The sequence below is a fragment of the Dendropsophus ebraccatus genome, chromosome 11 (assembly GCF_027789765.1).
Source record: "Dendropsophus ebraccatus isolate aDenEbr1 chromosome 11, aDenEbr1.pat, whole genome shotgun sequence".
Taxonomy (NCBI): domain Eukaryota; kingdom Metazoa; phylum Chordata; class Amphibia; order Anura; family Hylidae; genus Dendropsophus; species Dendropsophus ebraccatus.
Genome location: NC_091464.1, coordinates 98,016,629 through 98,037,375, shown reverse-complemented (window position 1 = coordinate 98,037,375; position 20,747 = coordinate 98,016,629). Strand labels below are relative to the sequence as shown.

The 20,747-nt window shown below is 49.3% G+C and overlaps 1 protein-coding gene across 3 annotated transcripts in view; it reads left to right on the top strand.

Annotated features, from left to right (window-relative positions):
• Positions 1–19,461, top strand: part of LOC138767578 (neural cell adhesion molecule 1-like) — a 176,758-nt gene extending 157,297 nt beyond the window's left edge. For all 3 annotated transcript variants that reach the window (XM_069945173.1, XM_069945174.1, XM_069945172.1), the window contains 2 exons: positions 15,735–16,019; positions 19,066–19,461. In XM_069945173.1, coding sequence (XP_069801274.1) covers positions 15,735–16,019; positions 19,066–19,163 — 383 coding nt within the window. In that variant the 3' untranslated portion in view covers positions 19,164–19,461. The remainder of the gene's footprint in view (positions 1–15,734; positions 16,020–19,065) is intronic.
• Positions 19,462–20,747: the final 1,286 nt, after the last annotated feature.

Here is a 20,747-nt window from a genome sequence, read left to right as displayed (position 1 = left end):
CTTCCTGTTGCTTTGAGGATTGTTTGGTGTGCTCTGTGCATTTGGCAGGAGCCTGGTCTTTGTTGTCTTTGGGGTGCATCTCCTTCTCCCCAGGAGGGGGGTGCAGGCCCAGGTATGAGCGAGCCAAGGAGAGCCCCAACTCCTATCCCCCGAACCATGTTCGAGGGGGCAGAGGAATCCAGCGACCAAAAGCAGATGGAATACCATCAGGAGCAGCATCAGAGGTGCTGGCTACAGCCAGCTGTGGAACTACAAGCGCCAGCAGTACTACAGCGACTGTGGTACCAAGCCATGACAGTGTGTGCAGTGACAATCCTCCTGGAGCAAGGCTGCCTGCCCATGGAGGTGTGGAGGAAGATTGGCGAGTGCAGCGGGCTCAGGAGACTGGGCAGAGCTATGGCCTCCGGATCGCTGAGAGCCTCTGTGGGTATGATGACACCAGGAACCACTTGTACAAGCTTCAGGAGACAGGGCCCAGCTATGGCCTCTAGATCACTGAGAGCCTCTGTGTGTATTAGGACACCAGGAACCACCTGTACAAGCTTGAGGAGACTGGGCCAGCCATGGCCTCTGGATCACTGAGAGCCTCCGTGGGTATGAGGACGCCAGGAACTACCTGTATAAGCTTCAGGAAACTGGGCCTGGCTTTGGCCTCCACATCATTGAGAGCCTCCATGGGTATGAGGACACCAGGAACCACCTGTACAAGCTTCAGGAGACTGGGCCCAGCTATGGCCTCCGCTGAGAGCCTCCGTGGGTATGAGGACACCAGGAACCTCCTGTACAAGCTTCAGGAGACTGGGCCCTGCTATGGCTCCGGATCGCTGAGAGCCTCCGTGGGTATGATGACACCAGGAACCACTTGTACAGGCTTCAGGAGACAGGGCCCAGCTATGGCCTCTAGATCACTGAGAGCCTCCATGTGTATTAGGACACCAGGAACCACCTGTACAAGCTTGAGGAGACTGGGCCAGCCATGGCCTCTGGATCACTGAGAGCCTCCGTGGGTATGAGGACACCAGGAACTACCTGTATAAGCTTCAGGAAACTGGGCCTGGCTTTAGCCTCCACATCACTGAAAGCCTCCATGGGTATGAGGACACCAGGAACCACCTGTACAAGCTTCAGGAGACTGGGCCCAGCTATGGCCTCCGCTGAGAGCCTCCGTGGGTATGAGGACACCAGGAACCTCCTGTACAAGCTTCAGGAGACTGGGCTCTGCTATGGCCTCCGGATCGCTGAGAGCCTCCGTGGGTATGAGGACACCAGGAACCTCCTGTACAAGCTTCAGGAGACTGGGCTCTGCTATGGCCTCCGGATCGCTGAGAGCCTCCGTGGGTATGAGGACACCAGGAACCTCCTGTACAAGCTTCAGGAGACTGGGCTCTGCTATGGCCTCCGGATCACTGAGAGCCTCCGTGGGTATGAGGACACCAGGAACCACCTGTACAAGCTTCAGGAGGAGGTATGTGCTGTAAAAGCATTAATGGACACTGCTTCTAAGCATCAAAGGTAAAGACCACCAAGCTTCAGGAGCAGGTAAAATTTGGATATTGCCCCCTCCCTGTGCCCCCCGGATTGGCCTCAGGGTCAGCTCACTGTGTGAACCCCATATCTCAGCCCCGCCTGAGTTCTGTGGAGCAGGTGAGGTACTGGCCGTAAGGTCAGACAGTTCTATTGGCCCAGGGGCGGGCAGTGGCAGGAGAGGTGGCCCAGGGGCGGGCAGTGGCAGGAGAGGTGGCCCAGGGGCGGGCAGTGGCAGGAGAGGTGGTCCTGTGGCGGGCAGTAGTGTTAAAGGCGATGGTGAATTAGCTCTCTCCCTAACAGGAGTGGGGGGGCAGCTGTGTGCCGGAGTAAGCTGCGGGAGCTCCAGTGGCTCTTGGCGCTGGCACTGCTATTCCTTTGGAGCAGTATTCCTTTGTATTGGTATTGCTGGACCAGATCGAGCTGAGGACTCTAGTACTGATGAGGCAGAGGGTACCAGCAGAAATAGGGCAGGGGCTGCCTCTAAACAGTCTAGGTAGGATGTTCGGTCCTTTCATAAGAGGCCGGTGGCCTGTCCTGTGTGAATGGGGGAATTAATGTTGGGGGGAAGGCAGGAGTGAATGTGGGGAGGAATATGTCTTGGGCTTTGGAGGGTGGTCGGGGCAGTGTGACATGTGGTATTGGTGTGGGTATGGATTATGTGGAGGAGGGTGGTGAAGGGGCACAGACTAGTGGTGGGAGCATAGGGCCTGGTCCAGTTGCACCCCCAGCGGCTGCACCACCTGTACGCAGCTATGCAAATGTCGCTGCTGGGGGAAGTGGGGTGCCTTCCTCGTCCTCGGGCCCTGGGGATGGTGACTTGCATCGACGTGTCCTGCAGGCCTTAAAGAGAGGGGAGAGAACAGTCAATGTAGAGGGTAGGGAGGTTGATCTGTCTTTCTTGATAGAGAGGCATGGCCTTACAGCCTTCCGAGAGGAAAGGGGTAGGGAAACTGCGTGGTCTCTCCCAACAGCCGGGCCAGGACAGAGGTGAAGGAGTAAAAGAACCAGGAAAGAAAAGTAAGCGAAAGACGCCAGCCCAACTGAGGCATCTGAATAAGTGCCAAAGAGAGAGGGAAATGGGGGAGTCTCAGGAGTCTTGGGTAACTGAGGCACAGTGATCTGGATGAGATTTGGAGGATTCAGAAAGAAGAAGTTGCCATCTCCTCACTGTCCTCCCATGGTGAAAGTGCAGATAAGGATAGTGGCAGATGGGTGGAGTACAGGCGGGGTAGTAAAAAGAATAACAAAAGGGGAGATGTAAGATCTTCTCCCACCCCCCAGGTACAACCATCCTCCCTCTCATTGGTCTCTCAAACCGGTGTAACAGGCCAGAGTATATACCCCCAGCCCAGACTATACCTGGGGTTAAAATGGCCTAGGCTAGATTACACCCCGGGGTATATTTCGGCCTAGGCCAATTCATACCCCCTCAGGCCATTTTATACCCCCATGAAATCAGCAGCATTGAGTGATAGACACAAGAAATACTTTATTCTTCAACATGTTATTGGGGATTCGGCTTTGTCTGCTGAGTTAGGTGAGAAGCTGCTGATGGAAATCTTACACATCTAATCACATAGGAGGAGACTTATCAAACATGGGAGGAGATTTATCAAACATGGGAGGAGACTTATCAAACATGGGAGGAGACTTATCAGACATGGGAGGAGATTTATCAAACATGGGAGGAGATTTATCAAACATGGGAGGAGATTTATCAAACATGGGAGGAGATTTATCAAACATGGGAGGAGATTTATCAGACATGGGAGGAGATTTATCAAACATGGGAGGAGATTTATCAGACATGGGAGGAGATTTATCAGAAATGGGAGGAGATTTATCAAACATGGTGTAAAGTAAAACTCTCTCAGTTGCCCCTAGCAACCAATTCACCTTTCAGTCTGTGAGGAATGAAAGGTGGAATCTGACTGGTTTCCTCCCCCTATGGCCCCGTTCACACTCAGCAAGAACGTCGGAATTCCCGGCGTGCTCAGTGTCTCACTGTGAGTGAAGGAGAGGGCGTGCGTGTGTCCGCTTCCTCCTGTCATTGTCCTGACATGTAATTTCTTTGAGCAGAGAGCGGCGGTAGCGGAGGAGCGTGCGCCCTCTCCTTCACTCAAAGCAGCACACTGAGCACGGCGGGATTCCGATTCAGAGCGCTACGCCGCGGAATTCCGCCATTCTTGCTCAGTGTGAATGGGGCCATAGGGGACATTTATCATTATGGGGTTTTTTATGGCAGATAAGGAGATTTTGTGCACTTCATAAATACCTGTCCCAGATTTATTAAGGGTTTTGTGCTATTTTACAGCAGTTTTCATTGCCTGCACCTTTTTTCAATGTATGCGGGGGGAGGGGGTTGTTCTATTAACTAGTTTTCATTAGATTTGTCAAGTGCAAATTTTAATTTTTTTGCACAAAATCCTCCCCTAGCATAGCTTTGTAGCCAAGCTGTTTTAGACTGGGTTCACACTGTGTTATTGCAGTCCATTTTTTTTTCCCATTAGTTTTTTGCAAAATGGATGAGAAAAAAAGGAAGTGTTTGTGTGCCTCCATTTTGATCAGTTTTTCCATTCATCAGTTTTTCCATTCAATAATAAAAAATGGATAAAAATGCATCTTTTTTTTAGCGTATACAAATACTGTGGTTTACCGCATTTTTGTGTACACTAAAAAAAGACACGTTTTGATCCGTTTTTCAATCCATTTTTTTTTTTGTTGCCAAAAGGGGTGAAAAAAAACGGACTGCAAAAAACAGACTGCAAAAAAAATTGTGCAATAAATTTTGCAAGATGTATCCAGGCACTTGCGTCTAATGATGATTTTTGCGCAACAACCATAAAATTTTGCACAGCCCATAAAAACCTCCTCCTGCTTAAATAGGGCAGATGATGCAGTGATAGGACAGCGCCACCTACTGTCAGCTCTATGTAAGCTGATGGGACAGCGCCACCTACTGTCAGCTCCATGTAAGCTGATGGGACAGCGCCATCTACTGTCAGCTCCATGTAAGCTGATGGGACAGCGCCACCTACTGTCAGCTCGATGTAAGCTGATGGGACAGCGCCACCTACTGTCAGCTCAATGTAAGCACTGTAATGTATTTCTCAACAAGAGGAAGCAGCTGTGTGTCCGAGTATGATAAAAAAAAATAAAAAATCTGCACACTTTTCAACAAATTAGAGATAAAGTGAAAAAAAAAGTGAAGTGATAACATTATGACCTGGAGGGATATATTCTGGCCTGGGCTATGTTACACCCCCCGATATAGAATATATCCCCTGTGGTATACTGTGGCCTGGGCTATGTTACACCCCCCGGTATAGAATATATCCCCTCCTGTATACTGTGGCCTAGGCTATGTTACACCCCCTGGTATAGAATATATCCCCTCCTGTATACTGTGGCCTGGGCTATGTTACATCCCCTGGTATAGAATATATCCCTCCTGTATACTGTGGCCTGGGCTATGTTACACCCCCCTGGTATAGTATATATCCCCTCCTGTATACTGTAGCCTGGGCTATGTTACACCCCCCGGTATAGAATATATCCCCTCCTGTATACTGTGGCCTGGGCTATGTTACACCCCCCGGTATAGAATATATCCCCTCCTGTATACTGTGGCCTGGGCTATGTTACACCCCCGGTATAGAATATATCCCCTCCTGTATACTGTGGCCTGGGCTATGTTACACCCCCTGGTATAGTATATATCCCCTCCTGTATACTGTGGCCTGGGCTATGTTACACCCCCGGTATAGAATATATCCCCTCCTGTATACTGTGGCCTGGGCTATATTACACCCCCTGGTATAGAATATATCCCTCCTGTATACTGTGGCCTGGGCTATGTTACACCCCCCGGTATAGAATATATCCCCTCCTGTATACTGTGGCCTGGGCTATGTTACATCCCCCAGGTATAGTATATATCCCTCCTGTATACTGTGGCCTGGGCTATGTTACACCCCCCGGTATAGTATATATCCCCTCCTGTATACTGTGGCCTGGGCTATGTTACACCCCCCGGTATAGTATATATCCCCTCCTGTATACTGTGGCCTGGGCTATGTTACATCCCTGGTATAGTATATATCCCTCCTGTATACTGTAGCCTAGGCTATGTTACACCCCCCGGTATAGAATATATCCCCTCCTGTATACTGTGGCCTGGGCTATGTTACACCCCTGGTATAGAATATATCCCCTCCTGTATACTGTAGCCTAGGCTATGTTACACCCCCCGGTATAGAATATATCCCCTCCTGTATACTGTGGCCTGGGCTATGTTACACCCCTGGTATAGAATATATCCCCTCCTGTATACTGTAGCCTAGGCTATGTTACACCCCCGGTATAGAATATATCCCTCCTGTATACTGTGGCCTGGGCTATGTTACACCCCTGGTATAGAATATATCCCCTCCTGTATACTGTGGCCTGGGCTATGTTACATCCCCCGGTATAGTATATATCCCCTCCTGTATACTGTGGCCTGGGCTATGTTACACCCCCCCGGTATAGAATATATCCCTCCTGTATACTGTGGCCTGGGCTATGTTACACCCCTGGTATAGAATATATCCCCTCCTGTATACTGTAGCCTAGGCTATGTTACACCCCCCGGTATAGAATATATCCCCTCCTGTATACTGTAGCCTGGGCTATGTTACATCCCCTGGTATAGTATATATCCCTCCTGTATACTGTGGCCTGGGCTATGTTACATCCCCTGGTATAGTATATATCCCTCCTGTATACTGTGGCCTGGGCTATGTTACATCCCCCGGTATAGAATATATCCCCTCCTGTATACTGTGGCCTGGGCTATGTTACATCCCCAGGTATAGAATATATCCCCTCCTGTATACTGTGGCCTGGGCTATGTTACATCCCCCGGTATAGAATATATCCCCTCCTGTATACTGTGGCCTGGACCAGAACTGAGAAAACCAGTGACATGATAACTTGGAGGGATATAGTCTGGCAGGGTATATTGTGGCCTGGGCTAGACTGTCCCCAGGTTTATAGTATGGCCTAGGCTATATTACACCCCTGGATGTAGAAATATATGCCCTGGTGTATACTGTGTTCTATCAGGGGTGAGAAAACCAGTGAAGTAATAATATTATGGCCCGGAGAGATATAGCATGGCCTAGGATGTTTTAGACCCCCAGGTATATAGTTTATCCCCGGGGTATACTGTGGCCTGGTTCGACATTAGATGGATATATTCTGGCCTGGATGGGTGTACTCTGGTCTTGGCTATGTTACACACCGGGTAGAGTTTGGCCTAGGCTATTTTATACCCCGAGGTATATTCTGGCCTTGAGGGGTAGTTTGGCCTAGGCTATTTTATACCCCAAGGTATACTCTGGCCTAGGCTACTTTATGCCCCGGGGTATATTCTGGCCTGGAGGGGTATAGTTTGGCCTAGGCTATTTTACACCCCAGGTTATACCCTGTGCTAGGCTATTTTATACCCCGGGGAATATTCTGGCCTAGGCCATTTTATACCCCGGGTATATTCTGGCCTAGGCTATTTTATACCCGGGTATAATCTGGGCGGGGGTTAATCTGGCCTGCTACACCAGTAATGTATAGTCTACGGCAGCCGATGTACATCCCTGCTGCGAGTTTGTCTGCCATTGAAAGTATAGGGCCGGGATCCGCAGTGAGTCTCGCTGCGGATACGCCAAGTGTGTTTGTATCCTTTATGAAGTGTAGATTAACGATTCGGTCATCTCTACTGGCAGCACTAGTGTGGTGTTCACAATATGGGATACATAATGTCATATTTACTGTGTACCTGGAATGTTCCCATTTGAAATTTGGTCCCTAAGTACCTTAACGGAGGCGCCGTTTTCTCCGCTCCCTGCTGTCTGTACCTAAGGAGGCGCCGTTGTCTCCGCTCCCTGCTGTCTGTACCTGTGGAGATGCCGTGGCCTCCGCTCCCTGCTGTCTGTACCTGAGGAGGCGCAGTGGTCTCCGCTCCCTGCTGTCTGTACCTGTGGAGGGGACGTTGTCTCCGCTCCCTGCTGTCTGTACCTGAGGAGGCGCTGTTGCCTCCGCTCCCTGCTGTCTGTACCTGAGGAGGCGCAGTGGTCTCCGCTCCCTGCTGTCTGTACCTGTGGAGGGGATGTTGTCTCCGCTCCCTGCTGTCTGTACCTGAGGAGGCGCCGTTGTCTCCGCTCCCTGCTGTCTGTACCTGAGGAGGTGCCGTTGTCTCCGCTCCCTGCTGTCTGTACCTGAGGAGGCGCCGTTGTCTCCGCTCCCTGCTGTCTGTACCTGAGGAGGCGCAGTGGTCTCCGCTCCCTGCTGTCTGTACCTGTGGAGGGGATGTTGTCTCCGCTCCCTGCTGTCTGTACCTGAGGAGGTGCCGTTGTCTCCGCTCCCTGCTGTCTGTGAATTAGAAACGAAGCTTCCTGATCTATCTCCAGTGTGACACCCAGTGTAATGTGATCCTATGTTGCCCTCTCCTAATGCACAGGTACGCTCAGCAGTAGAGTTGATCGAACTTCGGGAAATCCTAGGTTCAATTGAACTCGAACATTCACAAACCTGGCGCATTAGATTGCTGATGCCTTACCGGTCCGTGGGGAAAGAGGAGAGTGCCCGGGTACCGACAGGAATTCCGGGATTCAGCCTAGGTAATAGGAATTTCTGTTGGTACCCAGGCAGTCTCCTCCTTCCCCACGGACCGGGAAGGCATCAGCAATCTAATGCGGCAGGTTCGTGAATATTCGAGTTCTATACAACCTAGGATTTCCGGAGGTTCCATCAACTCCACTCAGCAGCGAAGACAACAGCAGTAATACCTCCAGTAAGGTATTCCCTCACCTCCAGTAAGGTATCCCGTCACCTCCAGTAAGGTATTCCGTCACCTCCAGTAAGGTATTCCCCTCACCTCCAGTAAGGTATTCCCTCACCTCCAGTAAGGTATTCCCTCACCTCCAGTAAGGTATTCCCTCACCTCCAGTAAGGTATTCCGTCACCTCCAGTAAGGTATCCCGTCACCTCCAGTAAGGTATTCCCTCACCTCCAGTAAGGTATTCCCTCACCTCCAGTAAGGTATTCCCTCACCTCCAGTAAGGTATCCCGTCACCTCCAGTAAGGTATCCCGTCACCTCCAGTAAGGTATTCCCTCACCTCCAGTAAGGTATCCCGTCACCTCCAGTAAGGTATCCCGTCACCTCCAGTAAGGTGTCCCGTCACCTCCAGTAAGGTATTCCGTCACATCCAGTAAGGTATCCCGTTACCTCCAGTAAGGTATCCCGTCACCTCCAGTAAGGTATCCCGTCACCTCCAGTAAGGTATTCCATCACCAAATTCAAAATAGAAATAATTTAGAAAAATTACAGATACAGGTACTTTATAGATTGGCGTAGGGAACCTTGGCTCTCCAGCTGTTGCAAAACTACAACTCCCATCATACATGGACAGTCAAAGCTAAAACTTTGGCTGTCCAGACATGATGGGAGTCATAGTTCTGCAACAGCTGGAGAACCAAGGTTCATTACCCCTGCAGATAGTAGGTAAGGTTTATATAAATGTGATATATATTCTGAAAGGGCAGTAATTAGGGGTTAAAGGGAACCAATCACCCAGAAAATCAATGTAAAGACAAGGATATGTGCTGATAGATCACCCAGCACACTTCCCAAATATGCCCCTGTAACCTCTGTGCCCCCCTCAATTAGACAGTAATCTTACTTTGTTCAGGTCACGCGCTGTATGTAAATTTTTGCTAAGTAGTCCTGGTGGGCGTATGTAGTCCTGGTGGGCGTATGTAGTCACGGTCCGGGGGCGTATCTAGTCACGGTCCGGGGCTGTAATCACGCCCAGAGGGGCGTGATTCGGAGGCTTGCGGTCCAGTGACGTCATCCGGCGGCTTGCGTTCCGCGTCGCGGCCGCGCTGACGTGTTCGGGAACCCGCGCATGCGCAGTACGGCGGGAGACGACGCTGACGTACTGCGCATGCGCGGGTTCCCGAACACGTCAGCGCGGCCGCGACGCGGAACGCAAGCCGCCGGATGAAGTCACTGGACCGCAAGCCTCCGAATCACGCCCCTCTGGGCGTGATTACAGCCCCAGACCGTGACTACATACGCCCCCGGACCGTGACTAGATACGCCCCCGGACCGTGACTACATACGCCCACCAGGACTACATACGCCCACCAGGACTAGTTAGCAAAAATTTACATACAGCGCGTGACCTGAACAAAGTAAGATTACTGTCTAATTGAGGGGGGCACAGAGGTTACAGGGGCATATTTGGGAAGTGTGCTGGGTGATCTATCAGCACATATCCTTGTCTTTACATTGATTTTCTGGGTGATTGGTTCCCTTTAAGTATTGAATAATGTACAACCAGACCAGACCCCTAAATAGACATTGGACCCCAACTCTCTTATGTGTGCCCCCCCCCATCCCAGACAAGTGTCACCCTGTACCCCCCTCCCCACTCCAGACTGGGCACCCCTCACACCCCTCCCCACACTATGCACGCCTGATTGTCCTCCCCTTCCCACACACCTGTATCTTCCTCCTCCACAGTGCAGTGTACATACAGGACCTGCGGTGACATCATAGTCACATGTCAAGGTCCTTCACCATCTCTTTCCTGTACTGTTTCCTGGCTGCTGTTTAGTCCTAATTTGCGGTAAAAACGCAGCGATTTCTCGCAAATTATAGCTAATCAGCAGCCAGGAGACAGTACAGTATGGGAAATGTTTTTTATGCAGCCGAGAGTTACTAGTATCAGCCATAGGTGTGAGGTGCAGCGCCTTTTTCTTCCCTGAACCGCATTTTGTTTCTCTCTTTTCTCTGTGTATTGCACTCCTCCTGGTGAGACCCACATGACCGCAATTAGCAGGAGACACCTGAGTGCACATGGTTTTATCCCTCCTGTTTGTCCCATTCTATCTGCAGTAGCAATGGTGAGCGCAATACCTTATCCAGACTTGTGCTGTTTGGGGGCAGCTTCCTCCGCCGGCGGTGCTGGCTGGGAGTTTTTTGGGGGGCATTTTTGGGTCTGGTCCTGTGGCATGGGGGTTGCAGGGCCGTTCCACGGCCCCCGTTCCCTGCTCATGCACGCCTGCAGGGGTGGTGGCCACTGACCGACACAGTGTGGACTTAGTGTAGGGGCAGTGTGGCTTGATCAATTCATACACAAAATTCTGATGTTTTTTATGCAGCCGAGAGGCACTAGTGTCAGCCATAGGTGTGAGGTGCAGCGCTCTTCTTCTTCCCTGAACAGTATGGGAAATACCTCTGCTGATCAAGCAAAAATCGTCCCCTGCCTCCTCACACTGACAGAGGGCAGGGGCTTCCAGGCTGCCTCATCCACTGTGATCCTTCTCTCTCTGCTCCCTGTGATGGGGCCCCCCTGGTCTCGGCGCCCGGGGCAGCTGCCCCCCCTGCCTCCCCCTAGCTACCGCCCTGGTATAATGATGACATTAAACAGGCAGGGCATATGTTCTTCTTAATGAAGGAGGGAGGCCGCATAGTAACAAATAAATCTGCTAACAGGAGTAGCTGCTTCTCACAAACATAAAGCTAGGAGCAAAACCTTATATACAAACATATATAAATATAAAAATATATATATCACAGTCCTAAACACCAAGGTGAAGACAGCACGCTGGTGCCCACACAGAGTAAATATATCACCCTGCAAGGTATAGGGTACAGGAGAGTCAGTACTTGATAAGTCTAAATTTAGATGTTGACCCGACTCTATGGAGAAAAGTCAAATACCCAGGATGGATGTTTTTAAATGTATCTAGAGCTGTAACCTGCAGTATTACCAACTCGTCACTTATAAATCACGGACACAGATAAGACATTGTATCATGATTATAAGCCTGGATAATAATGGCCCAAGTTGTATTATGGTAATCACATTTTATAGACAGAATATGGGGCGGTACTACTCATTCATATGAAATATGTAACATCCAATACAGGCGGGGTTCCAAGTCACAAGACACATACATAATAAGACAAGAGGGAAAAAAAGGAGCCGGGAGGATGGCGCCTCGTGTAATCCTGTTACATGAAAATGTGTGAATTAAAAGTATAGGTGGACTCTCACCTTTTAGGCCCTTGGGCTTTGTGCGTATCACCCCACTATGGGGTAACTTGTAGCGTCGGATGATGGCTGCCGGCCAAAGGATCCAGGAAACGGGACTCTCCCAGTGTCGGGACCCGTGGTTTCATGCAGTAGAGAGAAGAAAAAAGTACCTGGGTAGGTATCCTGGCGCTGCCAAAAATTCCTTCACAACGAGTAGAGTATAAAACATAAAATGGCTGATTTATTGGATAAAATCAGTAAAAATGTACATAAAATAAGCAATTACGCGTTTCGGGAGTAGCTTCTCCCTTCATCAGAATGCAGTGTAGCAGACTTTAGCAGAAGTGTAGCAGACCTTAGTTGGCACACTTACAACCGGCAGCAGCAGGGGAGGCTAGCCTGCAGCAGGATTTCTCATGCAGTGGATCGGACCTCACAAGACGGATGACACACAACTCTGCAGATTTTCCAAACTTGCTGCCCGGGGTCCTCGGAAGACTGGAAGTTCTGTCTCTTCCGGCACCAGGCGTCAGCATGCCCCCCCCCCCCCCCCCCCCACTGGAGGCACCGCTGAAAGACTAGGCCCCACCTCCACTGAACGCCCGTACATTGCGGCTGGAAGTAGGCTGCAAACGCCCAACCACTAGGCCGCAGCGCCTGCCACAGCATGACCAGTCCTGGGATGCACACGTACAAAGGAGAGGTCCATAGCTTGCAGCAACGGAAAACTCTGTGCATGCCCCCGCCACAAAAGGGATGGTGCAAGGAGAACCAGCGGGCCATCCCTTACCCCATATCCGAAGATCAGCCAGCCTCCCTGGGACGGAAGGAGGTTAAACCCTAATCGATCCCTGATGGTAAAGGCCCTATTCCATGGAATGATTATCGTTCATAAACTCGCTCCAACGACTGCAAAATTATTGGTGAGTTGTTCAAAATTGTTTTTCAGCATGTCGAAAAAAATCGTTGGTCTTTGAAAGATAATTCGGTTCGTAAAATTAGAAATCTTTTAGTCGTTTGTAAAAAGGTTTAAAAAAAAGTAGGTGTGTCGTATGGTCATGATCACCCCGGCGAACATTTTAAACGTCCATGTAACGACCGCAAAATAATCGTTACACATGTATTATGTGTTATCGTTGCTAAAAAAATTGTCTAGAGATCGTTAACGAACGGTCGTTGGAGCAAGTTTATGAACGATAATCGTTCCGTGGAATAGGGCCTTAAGGGAAAAATAAGTCTTCAAACAGGGGGATCTTCTCATGTTCTCCATGGATCCCCCACCTCTCGTGCCTGCCCTACAGGGACAGGAAAAGCACTGGTGCTAGTGGGAAGGGGCTTTTAACCTCTGGTGTTTGTGCTTTTCCTGTCCCTAGGGCATGAGTTAACTCCTGTGGTGCTGTCGTGAAGGTGAGGGGAGAAAAAATTATAAAAATGTTTTGGTGTTTGGTGTAGGGATCTGTGTATATATTCATTTATTTATTTATTTGTACATTTATTTTTGTGGAATGCAACCGGACCAGGGGGTTAGTGTTAAGTATAGTTATGTTGGTTATTGTTGGTTAAGTTATGAATTTTAAAAGTGTTATTATTGTGGTGTTTTGGGCAAAATCTAGTTTGCACGTGTGGGGGATAATACAGCGGTGCGTTTGGTGAGTGTGAGGCTGGACCAGCCAATATGTTTATGGACTTTTATGGACTTGTATATATTGTACAGTTGTGTTATTTATATTGTTGGTTTGTTGTTATCTATATCATAAAAATGAAAGTCTGTCTGTCTGTCCTCTATAGACTTCCAAACGCCTGAACCGTTTGACCCCAAATTTGGCCCACAGATACATTGGGTGCCCGGGAAGGTTATTGCGAAGGTCCCGTCCCTGCCAGATGTACAGGAGGGGAGGGGGAGGGGAAAAAGAGGCGCCCATAGAGATGAATGGGAAAATCTCCTCACTGCACACACAGGTGATATAATTAGCTGCAGCAGACACGGCAGTTGGAGCCTTAGCAACCAATAGGATTACTGCTTTCATTTTCACAGGGAGCAATGGTTGCTAGGGAAGCTGCCTCACAACATCCACAGTAATAACTGGTAGACCCCCTACTCCATCTATACAGTACATGTATACAGGACCCCCTACTCCATCTATACAGTACATGTATACAGGGCCCCTACTCCATCTATACAGTACATGTATATACAGGACCCTCTACTCCATCTATACAATACATGTATATACAGGACCCCCTACTCCATCTATACAGTACATGTATATACAGGGCCCCCTACTCCATCTATACACTACATGTATATACAGGACCCCCTACTACATCTATACAGTACATGTATATACAGGACCCCCTACTCCATCTATACAGTACATGTATACAGGGCCCCCTACTCCATCTATACAGTACATGTATACAAGACCCCCTACTCCATCTATACAGTACATGTATATACAGGAGCCCCTACTCCATCTATACTGTACATGTATATACAGGACCCCCTACTCCATCTATACAGTACATGTATATACAGGAAATCCTACTCCATCTATACAGTACATGTATATACAGGACCCCCTACTCCATCTATACAGTACATGTATACAGGACCCCCTACTCCATCTATACAGTACATGTATACAGGACCCCTACTCCATCTATACAGTACATGTATATACAGGGCACAACAGGTATACCAAACTGTGACTGGGTAATACCGCCACACCAGACCTGACCAATACCACCATACTGTGACTGGATAACACTGCCACACCAGACCTGCCCAATACCGCCATACTGTGACTGGGTAATACCGCCACACCAGACCTGACCAATACCACCATACTGTGACTGGATAACACTGCCACACCAGACCTGACCAATACCGCCATACTGTGACTGGATAACACTGTCATACCAGACCTGAACAATACCGCCATACAGTGACTGGATAACACCATCATATCAGACCTGACCAATACCGCCATACTGTGACTGGATAACACTGTCATACCAGACCTGACCAATACCACCATACCGTGACTGGATAACACCGCCAGACTTGACCAATACCACCATACTGTGACTGGATAACACCGCCATACCAGACATGACCAATACTGACACACTGACTGAATAATACTGCCATATGGGTAAATACAACCCTGCAGGTATACAGGACACTACAGGTATACAGGACCCCAAAACTATACACTACAGGTGCACGGGACCTCCACAAAACTATATACTACAGGTATACAGGACCCCAAACTTTACACTACAGGTATACAGGACCCCAAAACTATATACTACAGGTATACAGGACCTCCACCAACTATATACTTCAGGTATACAGGACCCCAAATATACTACAGGTATATAGGATCCCAAACTATACACTACAGGTATACAGGACCTCCACCAACTCTATACTATAGTTATACAGGACCCTCAAACTATATACTACAGGTATACAGGACCCCTGAACTATATACTACAGGTATACAAGACCTCCACCAATTATACACTACAGGTATCCAGGACCCTCAAACTATAAACTACAGGTATACAAGACCTCCACCAACTATACATTACAGGTATACAGCACCAACTATATACTACAGGTATACAGAACCCCCGAACTATACAGTACAGGTATACAGGACCTTCACCAACTGTACACTGCAGGTATACAGGACCTCCCTCAACTATACACTACAGGTATACAGCCCCTCCCAAATGCACACTACAGGTATACAGGACCCCCCCCCAACTATACACTATAGGTATACAGACCCCCCAACTATGCACTACAGATATGCGAGACCCCTAAAAACTATACATTGTGGGTATACAGAACCCCTCCAACTATGCACTACAGGTATACACTAATTCCACTGATGATAACTCAGATGAAACAATACCTTTAGCTTGGCCTCCTGGGCACCTTAGAACAAATCTAATTAACACACTGACACTTTATACCCGGGCAGTGCCGGGTACATTTTCTAGTGTTTTATATTTTTAAATAAAAGTTATACAGGATGTAACTCAGGATCAGTAATGTAAGTATTTACAACATGTAATCTGGAGATCACTGATCCTCTCGTTTCTTGTTACAGGTGAGGAGCAGATTACGGCAGTCACTGGCAGCGATGTGACGTTTAGCGCTGATGTCAGTGATCGTCCCTCAGAGATCAGCTGGTACAGGGATAAGAGTAAGATTGTGGACCTGGAGGAGGGGAGGCCACCACATATCTACAGCTTGGAGGACCGGATTGTCGCTGATCTAGAGCAGGGGACATTGATCCTGCAGAGGGTGACCCCAGCGGACAGTGGACAATACCGGGCCGAGAGTGTGGTCAGGGGCAAGAGATCAACCGAGGTCTTCAGACTCCAGGTGTCCGGTGAGTGCGGAGCCGGTGAGGAGCGGTCATAATGACAGGCAAGGGGAGAAGAGGGATCAGAACATGTGTAGGTCTATGTGCTGACATCAAAATCCCAGAATAAAATCACTGTATAGGAGAGGATGAGGATCAGAGGAGATCACTGAATCCCATCACTGATATAGGAGAGGATGAGAGGAGATCACTAGATCCTATCATAGATATAGGAGAGGATGAGAGGAGATCACTGGATCCCATCATAGATATAGGAGAGGATGAGGATCAGAGGAGATCACTGGTTCCCATCATAGATATAGGAGGATGAGGTTTAGAGGAGATCACTGGATCCCATCACTGATATAGGAGAGGATGAGGATCAGATGAGATCACTGGATCCCATCACTGATATAGGAGAGGATGAGGATGAGGATGAGGATCAGATGAGATCACTAGATCCCATCATAGATATAAGAGAGGATGAGAGGAGATCACTGGATCCCATCATAGATATAGGAGAGGATGAGAGGAGATCACTGGATCCCATCATAGATATAGGAGAGGATGAGGATCAGAGGAGATCACTGGTTCCCATCATAGATATAGGAGGATGAGCATAAGAGGAGATCACTGGTTCCCACCACAGATATAAGAGGATGAGGATCACAGGAGATCACTGGTTCCCATCACAGATATAAGAGGATGAGGATCAGAGGAGATCACTGGTTCCCATCACTGATATAGGAGGATGAGGATCAGAGGAGATTACTGGATCCCATCACATATATAAAAGAGGATGAGGATCAGAGGAGATCACTGGATCACATCACAGATATAAGAGGATGAGAATTAGAGGAGATCACTGGTTCTCATCACAGATTTAAGAGGATGAGGATCAGATGAGATCACTGCATCCCATCACTGATATAAGTGGATGAGGGTCAAAGGAGATAACTGGATCCAATCACTAAAAGAACGATGAGAGACAGCACTTCCAAAGCAATAAGTGGGATTTATTGACACACCAGTGCGCGACGTTTCGGCTGTATTAGCCTTTCTCAAGCAGTTATACTCAAGCAGTCAAGCAGTGATTCTCAAGCGGTATCACTGCTTGAGAAAGGCTAATACAGCCGAAACGTCGCGCACTGGTGTGTCAATAAATCCCACTTATTGCTTTGGAAGTGCTGTCTCTCATCGTTCTTTTGGATTTGCTGCTGCCCCTGGGCCGGAGTGGTGAGACGGGCACCCGCCCCATTCTACGTTTTTGGTTTGTGCTGTTGTGGAATTTACCTATTGGATCCAATCACTGATATAGGTGGATGAGGATCAGAGGAGATCACTGGATCTCATCATAAATATAGGAGAGGATGAGGATCAGAGGAGATCACTGGATCCCATCACAGATCGACAGTGCTGGCCAAAAGTATTGGCACCTTTGCAATTCTGTCAGGTAATACTGAATTTCTCCCAGAAAATGATTGCAATCACAGATGCTTTGGTAATAATATCTTCATTTATGTTGCTTGCAATGAAAAAACACAAAAGAAAATGAAAAAAAAAAAAGTCAAATCATTGAAAAATGGGCCGGACAGAAGTATTGGCGCCCTCAGACTAACACTTGGTAGCACAACCTTTAGACAAAATAACTGGGAACAGCGGCTTCCGGTAACCAGCAATGAGTTTCTTACAATGCTCTGCATCTTACACTGTTCTTCTTTGGCAAATTGCTCGCGGTCCCTGAGATTTGAAGGGCGCCTTCTCCAAGCGGCCATTGTGAGATCTCTCCACAGGTGTTCTATGGGATTCAGGTCTCGACTCATTGCTGTCACTTTAGAAGTCTCTAGTGCTTTCTCTCACCACCATTTTGTAGGGCTTTTTGAAGTGTGTTTTGGGTCATTGCCCTGCTGGGAGACCCCTGACCTCTGAGGGAGACCCCTGACCTCTGAGGGAGACCCCTGACCTCTGAGGGAGACCCCTGACCTCTGAAGGAGACCCCTGACCTCTGAGGGAGACCCAGTTTTCTCACACTGGGCCCTACATTATGCCGCACAATGTGTTGGTAGTCTTCAGGCTTCATAATGCCACGCACATGGTCATGCAGTCCAGTGCCAGAGGCAGCAAAGCAACCCCAAACCATCAGGGAACCTCCGCCATGTCTGACAGTCTTCTTTTCTTTGAAGGCCTCTTTTCTTCCTGTAAACTCTATGTTGATGCCTTTTCCCAGAATGCTCTACTTTTGTCTCATCTGACCAGAGAACATTCTTCCAAAAAGTTTTTGGCTTTCTCAGGTAAGTTTTGGCAAACTCCATCATGGCTTTTTTCTGTCTCTGGGTCAGAAGTGGGGAGGTCTTCCTGGGTCTCCTACCATAGAGTCCCTTCTCATTCAGAGGGTGACTGATAATATGGGTGACACTGTTGGACCCTCGGACTGCAGGGCAGCTAGGACTTGTTTGGATGTTAGTCGAGGGTCTTTAGCCGCCATCCGCACAATCTTTCATTGATGAGACTGCGCTCGGTAGACGCAGGAACATTCAGCTCTTTGGAGATGGACTTGTAGCCTGGAGATTGCTCCTGCTTCCTCACACGTCCTCAGCCAGTTCTTTGGTCTTCTCTCTTTTCTCCATGCTCCATGTGGTCCCACAGGACAGAGGTGGAGGACACTGGCAGCGAATGTGATTAGTTATTGCCGCCACCTGTGCCGCAGGGAGGTAACAGCTGCTGGGAATTACACACATTACAGAAGCAGCACAGGGTTTCTCCAAGGGTGCCAATATTTTTGCCCACCTCCTTTTTTATGCTTGATGTGGAATTATATCCAATTTGGCTTTCTGACAATTCTTTTTGTGATTTTCCATTGAAGACAAATTAAATAAAGAGATATTTTTACCAAAGTATCTGTGATTGCAATCATTTTCTGGAAGAGATTGTGTATTATCTGACAGAATTGCAGGGGGGCCAATACTTTTGGCCAACACTGTAGGTAGATAAGGGTCGGAGGAGATCCGTGAGGTGGAGGGCTCAATGATCTTTGCTTTCAGGTACAGTATATAACTGTGTTTGATCTCCCCAGATCCCTCTGTACTAGAGAAAATCTCCTCACTCTTTAAGACCTGGACACAGGAGAGCAGACGATACATCACAGACTCCTTTAGTTGGGGCAGAGGATGAGATGGCCGCACCTATGGATCCCGATGACCATGATCAGTGACTTCTCACCCGGCGCCCATCACCCAGCGCCCATTACCTGGCACCCATCATCTAGCACCCATCACCCGGTGCCCATCCCCCGGCTGTCACTGAGATCCTTCTTATAGCTCTTATAATCTTATATAACCTCTGTATTACTCCACCCCACACACCTCATGCCTCTATTGGTACAATATTTCATCATTCTCTACCTTCGTCCCTCACTACTGTGTCTTACTATAGGATTTTGCTAAATTTTAATAAAGAAGCTATAAAACTGTCCTGTGGTCAGTGGCATAGCTACCGCGGTCGCGACCGGGCCCGCCATGAAGGGAGGCCCTGAGGGGCCCTCCCAATCAATCACTCTTGTGACCGCAAGCATTGTTTTGCTTGCGGTCACAAGAATCTGGCTCCATCTTCCCCCGGCTGCTGCGCGGCTGCCGGGGGTGTCGCGTCTTATCCCCGGCAGTGCGCGCATCCCTGAGCTCCCTGCGCGCCTTGGGCCCTGACTTCCGGTTCCGGCGCCCAGGGAGCTCTGGGATGCGCGCGCAGCCGGGGACAGACCAGGAGGATAGAGGATCAACATGGGAGCGCGTTGTCAGGTGAGTTAAGTTTTTTTTTTTTTATCAGCCTGCACGGGGGGGGGGGGGGGGGGAGAGGGGGCATCTATGAGGGTGGGGGGAAAGAGGGGGGCATCTATGAGGGTGGGGGGAAAGAGGGGGGCCTCTATGAGGGTGGGGGGAAAGAGGGGGCCATCTATGAGGGTGGGGGGAAAGAGGGGGGCCTCTATGAGGGTGGGGGGAAAGAGGGGGCCATCTATGAGGGTGGGGGGAAAGAGGGGGCCATCTATGAGGGTGGGGGGGAGTGGGGGCCATCTATGAGGGTGGGGGGGAGTGGGGGCCATCTATAAGGGAGGGGGGGGGGAGTGGGGGCCATCTATAAGGGAGGGGGGGAGGGGGGCCATCTATAAGGGAGGGGGGAGTGGGGGCCATCTATAAGGGAGGGGGGCCATTTATAAGGGAGGGGGGAGTGGGGGCCATCTATAAGGGAGGGGGGAGTGGGGGCCATCTATAAGGGAGGGGGGCCATCTATAAGGGAGGGGGGAGTGGGGGCCATCTATAAGGGGGGGAGGGGGGCATCTATAAGGAGGGGGGAGAGGAGGCCATCTATAAGGGAGGGGGTAGAGGGGGCCATCTATAAGGGAGGGTGGGGGGAGAGGGGGCCATCTATTTGGGGGGGCAACATAGGGGGAGAGGGAATACACAGAGTGGGGCATATATTATTAGGGGGTCACATAGAGTCAGGGCTACCCACTAAATGAGGGTGTAAAGGGGACAGTACAGATGTGCAGTGTGTAGAGAGATGAGGATGGTGCCAGAGTGAGGAGACTAATATGTCTGTCTGGCAGATTCTGTGGATTCGTGGCTCGGAGAATCCGCCACTGGAACCAGGGAGGTGAGTGGACATCTTTTATTTCAGCCACCTCCTCCCTGGTCCCCCCCAAAAAAGTGCCCCCACACTGGATAACCCCTCTAATGCTAACGCTAGGCCTGAACGTAACAAATG